We start from the raw sequence: 15,579 nt of genomic DNA on the forward strand, positions 1-15,579 counted from the left end.
AGGATGAAGAAGCACCAAGGTAGGAAGGAAATATTGGCAGTAAATCTATCCTAGTCACACTCACAGATATTCAACAGGCTGATGTCACATTTGCTCAAAAGGATCTCGAGCAGCCCATCATCCATCAGTTCACATGGCAGAGGATGATGTGCAGTGATACAAGAACATTGGAAAAGAAAGAAATATAGAAAACAAAATGTCCTCTTGTTTAAAAGATGACTAATCAATTCTTAGCAAAAGTACAAAATGGGAGAGGCAGGGCACAGGCATTAGAAGGTGCATTACATATAAATGAGGAGTCTTTGTGGTTGTGCCTGTGAGGAAACAACTCCTCCCTTCATCTTCCCAACAGGTGTCACAATACATTCAAAGCAAAGACTAAGTTTATGTGGGCCTCGAACTCTGCTAAATTTCAGTGTAATGGGGCATTAGGAGATAACTTAATGGTAACATCATGAAAGCTAGATTTTCACAATAGATTCATAGAATCATAGAAAGTTTACAGCCCAGAAAGAAGCCACTTGGCCCACTGCGTCTGCACAAGCCGATAAACTAGCCATCAAGACCAATCCCACTTTCCAGCATTTGGTCCGTAACCCTGCAGGTTATGGCATGACGTAGGATGCAGAGGAAACCGGCCACCTATTTACTTTGTTGTAGAATAATGATCAGCAGTACTAGCAATACTGAACGGTTTTATGGTGTCACGTGCACACAAAGGGATGTGCAAGGGAACGTTGAAAGATATCAAATGTACTCTAGCTGTACAGCCTGATATGAAATGCTAACTTTTAAGCAAATCAAAGACCTTCTCGCATATAACTATTTTGGTAGAACTTGAAATATAAGATCATGGCACTGGAACTCAGCAATCATAATCAAACTTTCTAAAAAGGTAAACTGATGATATTATTGTCACGCGTAGGCTTACATTAACACTTCAATGAAGTTACTGTGAAAAGCCCCTCGTCGCCACATTCCGGCACCTGTTCGGGTACACGGAGGGAGAATTCAGAATGTCCACTTTGCCTAACAGCACGTCTTTTGGGACTTGTGGAAGGAAACCAGAGCACCCGGAGGAAAGCCATGCAGACACGGGGAGAACGTGCAGATTCTGTACAGACACTGACCCAAACCGGGAATCGAACCTGGGACCCTGGTGCTGTGAAGCAACTGTGCTAACCACTGTGCTACCGTAGTTTCCCTTATCAGGCACATTCCAGCACAAGGTACAGGAATTTAAGAAATTAAGTTGCCACCCTATCTGCTAAAGCAGATGCATCTGTAGATGCAAAAGAGTCAAGTCACGCGTTCACTCCGCAGTCTGATAATTTAGCACAGGGTAACTTGGATGGAGAAAATCATTAAGTAAATGTGACAGTGAACAAACACGACTGGTGATATAAAGAGGAAAATAACCCTAAAAATATGAACATTCGTTTATCTTAAAGATTTAATACTTGGTGATATTATGAAGTGAAAAAATGGAAACATGCCCATTCCATCTAAATCTAGGGTAACAGATTGTAATGATGATATAATAAGATTGACCATATTGGTAGATTTTGTTGTTCTCAACCTCATTAGCTCTTGATTTGGGGGGTAAAAAGTACTTACACAAGCAATTTTTAACAAATACCATATTTCTTTTTGCCTCTTTTCTTGCGATCTCAATAACATTTTTTCATTTTCTCGAATGTTATCAAGCGCTTGCTCAATCTTTGGAAAAAGATCAATGATCTTCTGTTTGCAAGCCAGGAGTTTACTGTAAGACACAAGGAAAGACACCGGTTAATGAAAGACTTATCAGGACAGTTTTTTGCTTTGTTTTCCAGAGCTAATAGTATTCTTTTCAGGAGTTGGAACAAACTAAAGGTTTATTTCAGTACTTGTACCAGTGTTGGGTCTGTTAAATATTGGGAAGAACAAATGCATTATCGGGTTAATCCCCTGAACTGACACTCCCTCTCCACCGCAACTGTCTGTGGTGGAACAGACTGTTTGCAACCTTGGCTGATACCTTATCCTGAGATTAGCTTCTAATCATGCATCCATGCCAATTTAAACCTTTGTAGCATTGCTCGACTCTGCCCCTGCTGGTGAAATCCTCAGTCACGTCTTTGCCACCTCCAGACTTGATTATTCAAATGCACTTCTTCCTGACCTGTGATTATCATAGATTATCATCTTTTACCTTCTGTAAACGAGGAATCACTCAAAAGTCTGCTGCCCACATCCTAACTCACACCAGGCCCTGTTCACCCATCACCCCAGACTCACTCACCGACAACTTCTCTCAGTTGGATGATGTCTTCATTTTAAAATTCTCAACCTTGTTTTCAAACTTCTATCGCCTGACCCTCCCCATCACGATAACCTCCTCCAGCCCCACAACACGGCTCAGCACTCCGAGTATCCCAAGTTTTAACTGCTCCTCCATGATGGGAATGCTTTCAGCTGCCAAGGCCTTGAGCTCTGGAATTCCCTCACCAGTTCTGGAGGGACGATGACTAACTAAGCTTTTATTCATCTGACCTTGTTTGGTGTCAAACTTTGCTTTATACCACAATTGTGAAAAGCCTTGTAAAACCAGAGCTAATAATGTTTTCTTATATTAAAGAGACTATAAAAAATACACAGTGCTGTTCTTTTCATCTCACTAGTGAACATAATGCGCAAAATAAGATAGGCGCATTTTTTTTTTTTTACTAGCCTTCCCTCATTCTAATTTTAAAAGCTAACTGGTAGGAAACATCACCAGATCAGAAACTGTACTGTGTTTTAACCATTTAGAAGCGATATATAGAACATAGACATTATAATTTCATTGGATCTAATTTTTAACCAGCAAGTGAGCTTTGTCATTCATGTATTTTTGACTTGTAGGGGTAATGAATGCATCAACTAAACAAAAGCGCTTCCAAAATTTTAGCAGATGCAAGCTAGAAACAAAATTAAAGGAAAATCTACTGTGGACAAAGATAATGCAGCATACGATACTAATGATGTCACAGAAGGCCTAACCGAAATTACTAAAACAAATCATTCGTTCTGTGAGGGTTTCCATGGCAGAGTGTGGCGTCTGTTGGATAGTCCAGATTGTCTGCTCACTGGCCGTGGTGTGGTTGCTAAGGGAATATTGACCATGTATCACAAAATACACAGCAGCCTGTGGCTGATGGGAACAAGCTTTTAATATTGAAAAAGCAAGCAAGTGTTGTCATCCCCATAAACAGAACGAAAACAGTCCTACAAATTCTATCTCGTTGATGTTGCAGCCCAGAACATTATTGGCAGTTTTTAAAGACTGTGCAATGAGTCGAGGATCATGAATGTTCTTAATGAAAAGCCAGTATTAAAATTCTGTACTTTTATTACCCAGTTGAAAAATGACATGGCCAATACAGCTATTCTGCCAAGCTGCAGCAATATAATGTAAAGCAGTTAACAATATAGTTGAATTACAATGACCAGAAACTAAGCTGGATCTGCCACATAAATATCATGACTGCAAGAACAGGTCAGAAGCTGGGTATTCTCCAGCGAGTCACACATCCTGATTTCCCAAGGCCTCTCGAGCACTTGCAAGTCAGGAGGGTGAGAGAGTACGTTCTACATTCCACTGGTGCAGCTGCAACCCTGTTTAGTCGGTGCTTCACCCCAAACCTAAACATCCACCTTCTATAACACTGGGGTACGGTGGCTATGATGTGCACAAGGATGCATTACAGCAACTCGAAAGACTTGACAGAAGCTCCCAAATCTGCCACCTCCACCAATCAGAAAGACAAGGACAGCAGGTACACAGCAACACCATCACCTGCAAGGTCCCTCCATCAGGACTTGAAATATACTGTCGTCCTTAATCGATGCGGAGTAAAAATCCTGGAACTCCCTCTCCAACAGCACTGTGATAATGATCACCACATGAACCAAAGTGGTTCAAGAAGGCTTCCCACCACAACTGTTTCAAGGACAATGTGTGGGAAAAGCAATAAATGCTGGCCTTGTAATGATGTCTACATCCCCAGAATAAATGAGAAGAATCACGGAGTTAAATTAAGTAAACAAACAGTAAAAGGCTGAACCAATAAATAATGAATGAGTTACACCCATGTAATGGGTGAATCCATTAATGATCAATCGGAGTGAAACTCAGCCCACTTTCCCATATGGTGCAGATTTGTAGGTCCCTCATCACAATTCTTACAAAATCATTCAGATTTACACATTTTCTTTTGAAAACAGGAACATAAATCATAACCTATGTTTGTATTAAAAGCATGACTTAGAAATGTTAAAATCGCAACACCCTAGCTTTTCAAAATGACACAATTTACATGCAAAATTGAACAACTATAACATGGTTTTGTATAAGAATTGATGGGAGGAAAAAAAAACTGGTCACTTAAATCTAGTGCTATAGCTAATGCACATACGAGTTTCAATATAATAAATGCTGGATGACAAGTTGATTAAGCAGGAGGTATGCCTGAACATTTTAATTATTACGGTGTCCTTGTGCGACAGAGAGCTCATTGAAATATTTGTTGTGATCATTAACAGAATTTTTATACCTATTCTAGCAAAGCAGTGGTGCACAGGACCATTAAGATCTCACAAGTGACACACATTTGATCTATGGTTAATTCATGAATACATTTTTTTTAAAAAACAATAAATTAATCCCCAATTTCGTGGGCACTTTGATGGTTTATTACCAACAATCTATAAATGGTATACATCAAACGGCCATTATTCGAATGCAAGGCTTGACATTGATCATGGAGGAAGGGTGGTGCAAGTATTGCTGCCAAGCTTGACTTCACTCTAATCCAACATCGATACATGAAGACATTCTGCAAGGGTCAATAGTCAGGAATTAGGGCAAGAATTATGGCTGCTTTTTCTGTTCCCCAAGCCTAACGCAATGAGCTCAAATGGATCCTCCTTTAAACTGGCTCAATTGAACGAGAGATTGAGTTACTAAATCGCAACATATGAATTTTACCTGTGCTTTCTATTTTTTTTTAAAATCACTCTTATACTTTCAATGACAAAATTCCCAAAAATGTATTTCACTTTATTGTAGACCGTATCACTGAAATGTTAACAAATCTTTGAACTGCCCGAGTATTCATACCTGAGATGGGCATAAAGCTCCTTCAGCACCCGGTCCTGATTCTGAACGGTTTGAACAATGATCTTTACCATTTCTGTACTGTCTCCATATTGATGTGCATCTTAAAACAGAATAATGGATTACTACTTCACTCAGAAAGGGTACTTTTTGGAATGCATTGAACTTAGAACGATGAAGAGAAGCAAGCTGCTCTATCAATTACTTTGTAAAATAATCCTATTTCTGGCCCTTGTACATGGAGCTTGCAATGAAATATTTCCAAAGGCCAGATGCACTGGAGCACATCTATTCAATAATATTGATGGCAGTGGGATTGGTGTCATCTGTTAACTGACAAATCATGGGCTTCTCATCCTCCAGACTCTGGGGTTATTTGTTTTGCAGAGACTAAAATAAATTGCCCCATAACCAGGCTGTTAACAGGTCAAAGCTACACCAATTCCACTGCCACCAATGTTATTGAGTAGATACACCAAGTCTTTAAGTGATTAGATGAGAATCACATTTGTGCAGTGCCAAGGATAAAGATCGTTCTGGGAAGGATCCAACCCAGGACATTCCAGTCATCAGTAGGTGCTGGCAGTATATGTTTCGAATACTAAAACCCCTGCTCAAGCCAGGCCAAAGCATTGAATTCTGTGACAGTGAATGAATTTGATGTGGGCCATGCCTGTAAACCAAACAATTGAAGGTCTACTGACCTCAAAGACGCAAAAATAAGAAATTAAATTGAAAGTCACCTAATAAATTATTTTCTGGACAATAAATACGTTTTCATTCCTATTGCTGTGCATGAAAGGGTATTGGAGGCAGAAACCCTCATCGCATTTCAAAAACACTTGGATATACACTTGAGGTAGGCACCTTACATGATGGTTTCTCAAAGGCATTACCCAAAGACAGGTGACATGAAAACATTGTTATATTTGTAGAACTCAATGCTTTACCATGACTGGGTTGAAAAGAGGCAAGAATGGTTTTGGTGAAGCTGCCTACAGCTAATTAATGCAACTATTGTTGCTAGGAGATAGCATGTGGCCTTACTTCGGTCAGAGATGATCAAAATGCACCCGGACATTTTATGATTTTTACTGCTCATTTTCATAAGTTATTATTATCTTAACATGGTTCCGCAAATTTCCACGCTCTTCCCTCTCTGCAGCAGTTCCTAAATGTTACCTTATGCCCTCACAAAGATAGTCTCGAGTTCAGACAAACTAGAGCACCATATCAAAACTGGTTACATGCCTTTGAGAAGAACCTTACACCAGTTTAAAGTCAATGAGGATCGACTGTTTACGAGTTGTCCAGGACAAAATCTAATTAGTAATCTGAGAAGTGTATTTTATATGCTGTTCCATGTTCACAAAGATTAAGTTAAATCTGCAGAGATAAAAACATGCACAATACCTTTAGGTTTTCCCTTGAGCTTCCTGTATAAATCGATGGCTTTCTGTTCTCTGGAAAAGAAAATTATGATTAGCAAAATGATTTATTACGTCAACATACTTGTAAATCAATCTAATGAATTGTTATGTCTGTTGAAGGACCATTACTTGCCATAAATAATACCTTTCATAAATTAATCTAAACATGGATGATTGCACTGTTCTGTTGAAAGCATACGTATAGATTTTTCTGGGTTTTATTCAATCTAAGCACTGTCTTAATGTGTTTGTCCCCATGAAAGCGCTGAACTAAATTACTGCTTTCTGTTCAACAGCATAATACATTTTCCTTCAAGTTAAAAAATATATTTACCCTCCTGGTTGTTCAAGAGCAAAGTACTTCTCATATCTGTGTTCTCAGGTTGCACCTATTAACACAACTGGACAATGATAGATTCGCTTGTCCTAAACCAGAATTGAGATTTTTTTTCTACTCAAAAACAGATTCTATATTATCCAATGCAATTCCATTGTTTGACAATGATCGAGAAGTAACAATGTCAAAAACACACCAAATGATAGAATCAGATCATCTATTTGACTCCAGTGTTACATTATGTTGAATATGGAAATTACTGTTTTTACCTTGGAATCAATGTATGCCCTGTCAAGGGAGTGGCGTTCTAAGCTGAATCACCTCTTTCAATTATATAAAAGTTTACTTAAGATATTTTTATTAGAAAAAAATATGATTGAGATTATTGTCAGATGCATCCCGGGTTCTGCAAAGAAAGCTTAAGAGGGAAAAACAGCAGCTTAAAGGGGCAGGGTTGGTGGCAACATTTCTGGGATCATGGAAGAAATATTTGCTGCAACAGGGAAAGTGTAAATGGAAGTGCTGCAGCAGTCCCAAAGGACCATACGTTGCTGTCCCCTTTGAGAGAGAGCTGACTGGTGGTGATTTAACCCGAGGTTCACCACACCTCAGGCGAAGATTGAAAAGGCGGGGCCTTCGTGAAATACCTCAGCCAGGAATTGAACCCACGCTGTTGATGTCGCTCTGCAGCAAGAATTAGCCATCCAGCCAACTGACCCGCCCCATGGGAAACGGTAGGGGCGCGATTCTCCCAGAGAGGGAGAAATCGTAAGGCTGGCGTCAAATCCGGGCGGGTTTGACGCCAGCCTCCCCCTCCCCGACCGAGAACCGATTCTGGTCCCCGGTCGGGGCTAGCATGCCGCCGCCGTAAACTCCGGCATCGCGGGCTTAACGAATTTCGTTAAGCCCGCTTGCCAGAGTTTGCGCCGGCTGATGCGTCACATGACGTCAGCCGCACATGCGCGGATTGGAAGACTCCAACCCGCGCATGCGCGGATGACGTCATCACGCATTTGCGCAAAACCCGCGCATGCGCGGGCCGGGATTCCCCTCAGCCGCCCCGCGAAGTGATACAGCGGGGCGGCGGAAGGACAAAGAGTGCGCGGGTATCGGACCCGCTGCCCGCGATCGGTGCCCACCGATCGCGGGCCCATGGCAACCTTGGCACGGCCGTGGTACTGCCGTGCCAATCGGTGCCATGGTTTTAAAAATCGGCACTTTACGGCCGTTTTTACGAACGGCCAGACCAGGTGTGTTTGCCGTTCGTAAAAACAGCCGTAAAGGGCTTGGAACTCGGCCCATCGGCCAGCTGAGAATCGCTGCTGGCCGTAAAAAAACGGCGGCAGCAATTCGTATCGGGAGTCGGGCGTGGGGAGGGGGGGGGGGGGGGAGAATAACGGGAGGGCGTCAGACTAGCGTGGCCGTAAAATTTTACGAACCCCGCTATTCTCCGCACCGTCGTGAGTGCGGAGAATTGTGCCCTAGGTATTTTTTGAATAGACTGAATCTGTATCTACCTTCACCTCTGCAGTGACGTGCTTTCACAAGGGTGGCAAGTTAAAGCACATATGCATATTTTCACGATTATTCTGGAATTGAAAACGGATATATTTGAGACTCTCTACATAATATCTTTTTATTGTGTCTTCGATCACTAGTCACTCTTGAATGGAGAAGAACAATATGATTTTAATTTTAAAATATAGAAATTAACAGAATGGGGTTTGTATTGAGGCTTAATAGCCATCGCAAAGTCCAGCCTTTTGGCAGCTAATCCGCTTTTGTTCTTTGAATCGAGATGCTCTTGAGGTGAAAGACAGAACTTTTGACCGACCACTGTGTTAATCCACCCACTTCCACTATTTTCTTTTAGGAAGATACCAGTTACCACTTTAGAAGATTATGCAGAAATCTATCATACTAGGAATAATTATTTTTTCCTTACAGGTTTTCCATAACATCTCCCTGTCGTCTTGCATATGGGCTCCTCTGCAGTTCCACTATTTCACTGTGCAGCCCCACGATTTGTTCTTCCAAATGACCAATTTTAGCAGCCTAAAACATCCAAAAAATGTTTTTGTGAATGAAATGAGCTGTAGATTTTGTTATTGCTACTATCTTTGAAGCAAAATATCCCAAAAAGACCATTACATACGGAATAATTGGGGTATTCAGTTGCTTAGATATAATATGGAATATCTAATGGATAGTAATAGAGTTGCACCTCTCCCTCCCCACCATTACAGAAATAGGCAATGACATAGTCTAATTTCCTCTCATTGTCTTGCGCTATTTCCCAAAGAAGGATGGCACTTAAGCAATGTATTGCTACATCCAACATCCGATAAGTCACAATGAGTCCTCAGTTGGTGTTAGAGGAAAAAAAAATTTTTTAAACTGGGTAGACTTCTGCACTGTTCATGGGGGACAATCGCCAACTTTGACCTCCTTACACGAGAAGTTCTGTAAAATTACTCTGCCAGCTCAATTGAATGTGGCGAAATGATTCTAGCACCAATAATAATAATCACCACTTATTGTCACAAGTAGGCTTCAATGAATTACTGTGAAAAGCCCCTAGTCGCCACATTCCGGCACCTGTTCAGGGAGGCTGGTATGGGAATTGAACCCGCGCTGCTGCCTTGTTCTTCATTACAAGCCAGCTGTTTAGCACACTGTGCTAAACCAGATACCAAACTGCACTTCACATTTACCACTTTAGCTCTCGTAATACTGGAAAACGTGGCTCAACCCTTTGCTAGCTACGTACCGCTGAACAACACAACCTACAACTTATCAACACAAGCATCATCCCTCAGTTTATTATACTTTACTACCCTTGCTGTAGTATGGTGGTAACAATGAGAATATTAGGAATCTGAAACAGCATATTCGAAATTTTAAACTTTAAACAAAAACTTCTTCAGGATTCATTTCACATGTAGAGACATTAGAAACTGGCCTGTTGCCTCATGCACACATATATTTGCTCACTTTTACTTCCGGCTTTAGCGCAAACAGAATTTAGCTTTCTGGAGGCTAAAATCCACCTCTACTTCAAACAGCTGCGGTGCTAATTGCTGACTTATTCTGCAAGAGAGGAACATTAAAAGCTATCCTTGTAGCTGGTCAGAAAAGGTATTTGCTGTACCAGCTCCAAAACTGGATCAAGTATGCCACCAAGTTTTTTTTAAGAAAGCACACATTTTAAGAAGTGGCACTTTGGTTCCTCAATTACAAATAACTGTTGATTATTTTCCGACTTGACATCATGGGAAAATGAAAAAGGGTACCTAGTAATGTGTATTTTATGTTTTAAGTAGCATTGTAACATGATGCAGCCAGAGGAAAATGTTGGACAAATTTGAACCTAATATCTGATGAGAACCCTTTGGAGTGTTTTTATTTAGTTGCCACAAAGCTGAGTCATAAACTTTCCACACCAGTATCCCAGGTGCACAACTGTAAACAGCATTACTGTCATGCTCTTCCGCACAAACACCATGTATTTTCATCTTTCTTACTGACGGGGCCGATAAAAAGCTAATCATCCCAGCACACCAAAAAACATTTCATGGTCGTGTAAAAGGTCACCAGAAATATCCATTACTTCAAACAGTCATTCATTTAATATTCCACTTCATACTGCTAAATCATCCCAGAGTGCTGTAGACTGCACTGTATTCTTAATATGTTACTTATCACTCAATAAGTTTTTGAAGTATAAAATTAGGAATGATTCCTTCCTGTGAAACAATTTTCAGCACCAACAATGCTTGTGATTTACTCACCTGTTTACAAGCTTCTGCCTTCTCCTCCATTTCCTTCCAAGCTTTCAACATCTTCTCAGAAGCTAAGAATAAAAATATATTTTCATTGCAAACTTAAAATTCACAATGATCTTAATAACCAGCTTATTTTACCTCAAATTTCAAAATCAGTTTTCATTCAAACATTCCTAAGACAAGTTACAAGAACTACAATAAACATATTGTCTGAAGTATCAGATTAGAAAAAAGTGCATAAAATTCTATAAGCCAGTGTTTCGCTCTCTCAAGAGATCAAGTACAGAATTACATAGTTTCTTACCATTTCCCATAATCCATATGTGCACTCTGCGTTCCCGATTATTAATGTTCCCGATTATTCTTTAAACTCACTTATACTCGCCACCTCAGTGGGTATGCTTATTCTGAACTTTTTTAAACTTGCGTCTATCCATGTGTGAACTTTTCACCATGGTGAACAATTTGTCTTGGATAATTGTATTAACTCTTTCCGTAACTTCTGTGTAATTACCCTTTCTGCTTTACACTAATACCTGCACGCACACATTCTAAGCTCAAATCAGTCAGAAATATCTACTTTTACAATTCTGCCAATTCCCAGTGCTCTCTCCCTACTTCCCCCAGATCCATTACTCCACCACCAAACATCAAGCATCACTTGCAAAATTGTAGGTAGTCTTATCAATTCTGGAATTCTTCCCTCTGCAACTTGCAGCCTCATAGCCCCCAATCGCACACAGCCCCTTCTACATCCTTCCCAAGATCTACACACAGGACAGCCCTGGTACAGTCGCTGTTTTGGTTTGCTCTCGTCTCCTGAACTGATTTCTTCCCATCTCAATTCTACTTCTTCTGTCCTTGTCCAGTTTTACATCAGCAACTCTCCAACGTCCTAGAATCATAGAATCCCTCCAGTGCAGAAGGAGGCCATTTGGCCCATCAAATCTGCACCGACCCTCTGAAAGAGCACTCCACCCAAATCCACTTACCTGCTCGATCCCAATAACCTCGTAACTTAATCTACACATTCCTGGACACTAAGGGGTAATTTAGCATAGCCAACATGGCATAGCATCAACCTAACCTGCACATCTTTGGACTGTGAGAGGAAACCCACGCAGTTACGGGAAAAATGTACAAACTCCACACAGTCAGCCAAGGCCAGAATTGTACCCGGGTCCCTGGCGCCTCATCAATTTTCATTTTATTGCTCCTAATTGCCACCTCCTCACTGTGGAGGGGCAATCTTTCTAAACCTCTATTCCTCAGCAGGATGGTCTGATGGTTTTTCTTTGAATGGAGGCCTAACCAGCTTTTATTTCCCACTTCCCCATTTTTGCCTGGCTAAACGTGTTCACACATTGAACAACATCTCCTCTGATTCCACTCACTTCCTCCAAATATAACACTATGGTGGAATATAAGACTCCAGGACCAGATGAGATGTATCCAAGGATACTGAGGGAAATGAGACTGGAAACTGCCATCATTTCTCAGTCTTCCTTGGACTCAGGGGCGGTTCCAGAGCACTGGGGAATTGAAAACGTAACACCCTTGTTCAAAAAGGATGTAAAGATAAGCCCAGCAACTACTGGTCTGTCAGTTTATCTTTAGTGGTGGGGAAAAATCCAGAAACAATAACTTAGTCGTTTCCGCTACTTATGTGCGTCCCCTCCAAATCCATCTCACCTGTTTTGTCCCATTATCATCTCCTTTGCCTTGCACCATCATCCTTTTTGTCTTCCAATTTCCCCTGCCAGCTTGATATGGGATACAAAAAAGACCAAGGAAAATCCTTGTGGGACCCCAGAGTAAGTGATGTGAAGTCAGGAAGGGAAGTCATTGCTGATGATGCTTAAGCTGTAATTGGATACGTTGCTGTGGAACCCAGCGAGTCATGCAGACCTCAGCTGTTGGCCAACAGAGGAACAACATTCAGGAAGAGGCTGCTCAAAGACTGCATAGATGCGGAGGGATAATACAATAGTCATAGTCACAGCACTTGTTATTTGTGTTTTTTATTAGGGCTGTAGGTTACACGGCAGAGGCAGATTCTTGATTTGAGAGATTCAAACATGAAGTTGTGTGAAAAATAGCTTGGGGGGGGGGGGGTGATGGATGGCTACACTTAAGGATATTGGGGAGGAAAGGAAGGCTGGAGATGAGACCACCACAGTTTGCAAGGGCATAGGGGTTGAAACGGGCTTTTTTTTTGAGGAGGGCGATGATGATGCCAGTTTTGAAATGGTGGAGAGAGAACCATTTGCAACATCAGCGGGTCTGGGTACAGGAACCTGGGTGGTCAGTAGTTTATTGGAAATTGGGTCAAAGAGGATCATGGACAAGAGAAATAGGAAGAAGACACTGAACTCACCTCTGCCAATTTAAATTGTACTGATTTACATGACCCTGATAATATATCAGGGAAATCAGTTGTTCCATCACGCAATTTTGACCTTGTGATTTTATTCCTTGATACAATATGGTCACCAGGGATCACTGACACATGAGGATTCTCCAGTCACAATACTTCCAATTACCATGCTCACAAGAAAATAACATGTGAATGGATATGTGGTTTTTGGCTGCACAGTGTAAATTCAAGAAATTCCTGTTCCCACCTACAGTACCACCAATTAAACAAGGAGCAGTTAGGTAATTAACTGTGGCCAACAGGATTTCATAGAATTTTCATAGAATTTACAGTGCAGAAGGAGGCCATTCGGCCCATCGAGTCTGCACCAGCTTTTGGAAAGAGCACCCTAGCCAAAGTCAACACCTTCACCCTATCCCCATAACCCAGTAACCCCACCAACACGAAGAGCAATTTTGGACACTAAGGGCAATTTATCATGGCCAATCCACCTAACCTGCACATCTTTGGACTGTGGGAGGAAACCAGAGCACCTGGAGGAAACCCACGGACACACGGGGAAGATGTGCAGACTCCGCACAGACAGTGACCCAAGCCGGGAATCGAACCTGGGACCCTGGAGCTGTGAAGCAATTATGCTATCCACAATGCTACCGTGCTGCCCACGATTTGCGAGGGAACACCATGAAAAGGAAGGTTACCTGATCACCTCAAATCAATGTGATTGCTAAAAACACCATTCCGATTCAACATGCTCACTACACTTTTGGGAAAGAAATAAAAAGTTGAACACTTACAAATTCCATATGCCATTTGTTCACGGTATTTTACCAAGTCAAGACCAATGCTTGACTGAAAAAAGTCCAACTTGGCTTTTAACTGCTGGGAATTAGAAAACATTGTTGTCTTCATTTTTGTAAGGTTATTGTTGTAACGAAGGAGACTCAGCCTGGGAATAAATTACAATTCACAATTACAATGAGGGTCCATGGAATATTTGATAAGTATATCTATACAGGTGATATAAAGAGGATCCCATTGAACATCTCTTCACTAGGATACCAGAAAATACCCCATATCATGAAGTGACTGGTTAATAATCTCTGCATAATAATTTTCAAACACACACACACACATTTGAAAAGAAGTACATAGGCCGGGACTGCGTGCCAGTGGAAATGGCAATACAGGTGCAAAGTCCTAAAAAGCGGCAAAAGCTATATGCTCGCCACTGAGATCTCCCAGCACGATCACTCCGCTATTGACGTAATGAGGTTCCTCCAAAGAATTGCCTCCTGGCAGCACTTCGGAGGTGGGGGGTCTCCATGACCGGTTCCTGTGTACGTTTGGGGGGGGGGGGGGTGTTGTCCAGTGCTGGTGTGCTGCACACAGCTTCTCGCTTGGCCCAGCACTGGACATGGTGAGAAACCCAGCAGTGTAGCTGGTGTGCTGAACACAGCGTCTCGTCTCCTGGCCCAGCACTGGACATGGTGAGAAAGCCAGCGGCTGAGCTCCACACAGCTTCTCGCCTGGCCCTGCGCTGGACAACATGATGAGAAAACCAGCGGTGTAGCTGGTGTGCTGCACACAGCGTCTCGTCTCCTAGTCCAGCACTGGACATGGTGAGAAAGCCAGCGGTGTAGCTGGTGTGCTGCACACAGCGTCTCATCTGGCCCAGCAGTTGCAAAAGGAAAACACTGAAAATTCCGCCCACTGAATTTGCAAGACGAAATCAAACACGAAAAGGATACTGGAAATGTTAACGTCATATTGTAAATAAATTAAATCAATTTATAAAACCAAATATTCCTGCAAACCAATCAAGTTTAACAATGCTGTCCACATTAGTGATCAAATGCGCAGAAATGAAAATAATTAATTGCACAGAAAGGAAAAAACAAAAAGAAAACTACTCGTGTAGTTGAAAACACACTTTCCAAACGGAACATTTGGGTTCCATTTGCACCATGGTTAAACTTGCAGTATGAGCTCTCTGTCGGATAGTCAGGTCCAAATATTGAGAGTGTTAAGCTATTTTAAGCCAAAACATGTTTTCCATCTCATACCAAAGCTAAGCCCGTCAGCAAATATCAATTCTTGCTTTTTGCAGGGAAGTTGGGGTGTTGCATATACTGATAATATTCTTTTGCGCTGGCTGGAGGTAATTGGGGTCGTAAATAGTATTCCATTATATAAGTAATTAGGGTAATTTTTTTAAAATGTAGCTCTAATTTTCTCCCTCCAATCACCTCAATAATGAATGGGTAAATTATGTTCTGTTTTGTTACTAACGTTAAACCATCAAACCCATGGGAGATGGCTAAAAAAATTAATAAAGTATAAAAAAAATTTCCTATCTTCATAGTTCTCAAACTACACATCGAATACAAACATCGAGTCATGAATTTCTGCTAACTTTGAAGCCCTTCAGACTAATTGCAGCAGCTCATTGATGCAGTGCATTTCAGCTCATTTCCTCTAAGTAGCTCCAATCCATGTCACTGCTCTTC

At 41.4% G+C, this 15,579-nt stretch overlaps 1 protein-coding gene across 1 annotated transcript in view; it reads right to left on the reverse strand.

Annotated features, from left to right (window-relative positions):
• chuk (component of inhibitor of nuclear factor kappa B kinase complex) overlaps nt 1–15,579 on the reverse strand; it is a 93,692-nt gene that overhangs the window by 6,643 nt on the left and 71,470 nt on the right. Inside the window, exons 14-19 of the mRNA XM_038782730.1 lie at nt 13,867–14,018; nt 10,699–10,760; nt 8,853–8,962; nt 6,554–6,603; nt 5,144–5,243; nt 1,618–1,765 (exon numbers count right to left, since the gene is read on the reverse strand). Coding sequence (XP_038638658.1) covers nt 1,618–1,765; nt 5,144–5,243; nt 6,554–6,603; nt 8,853–8,962; nt 10,699–10,760; nt 13,867–14,018 — 622 coding nt within the window. The remainder of the gene's footprint in view (nt 1–1,617; nt 1,766–5,143; nt 5,244–6,553; nt 6,604–8,852; nt 8,963–10,698; nt 10,761–13,866; nt 14,019–15,579) is intronic.

The sequence above is a fragment of the Scyliorhinus canicula genome, chromosome 22 (genome assembly GCF_902713615.1).
Source record: "Scyliorhinus canicula chromosome 22, sScyCan1.1, whole genome shotgun sequence".
NCBI lineage: Eukaryota > Metazoa > Chordata > Chondrichthyes > Carcharhiniformes > Scyliorhinidae > Scyliorhinus > Scyliorhinus canicula.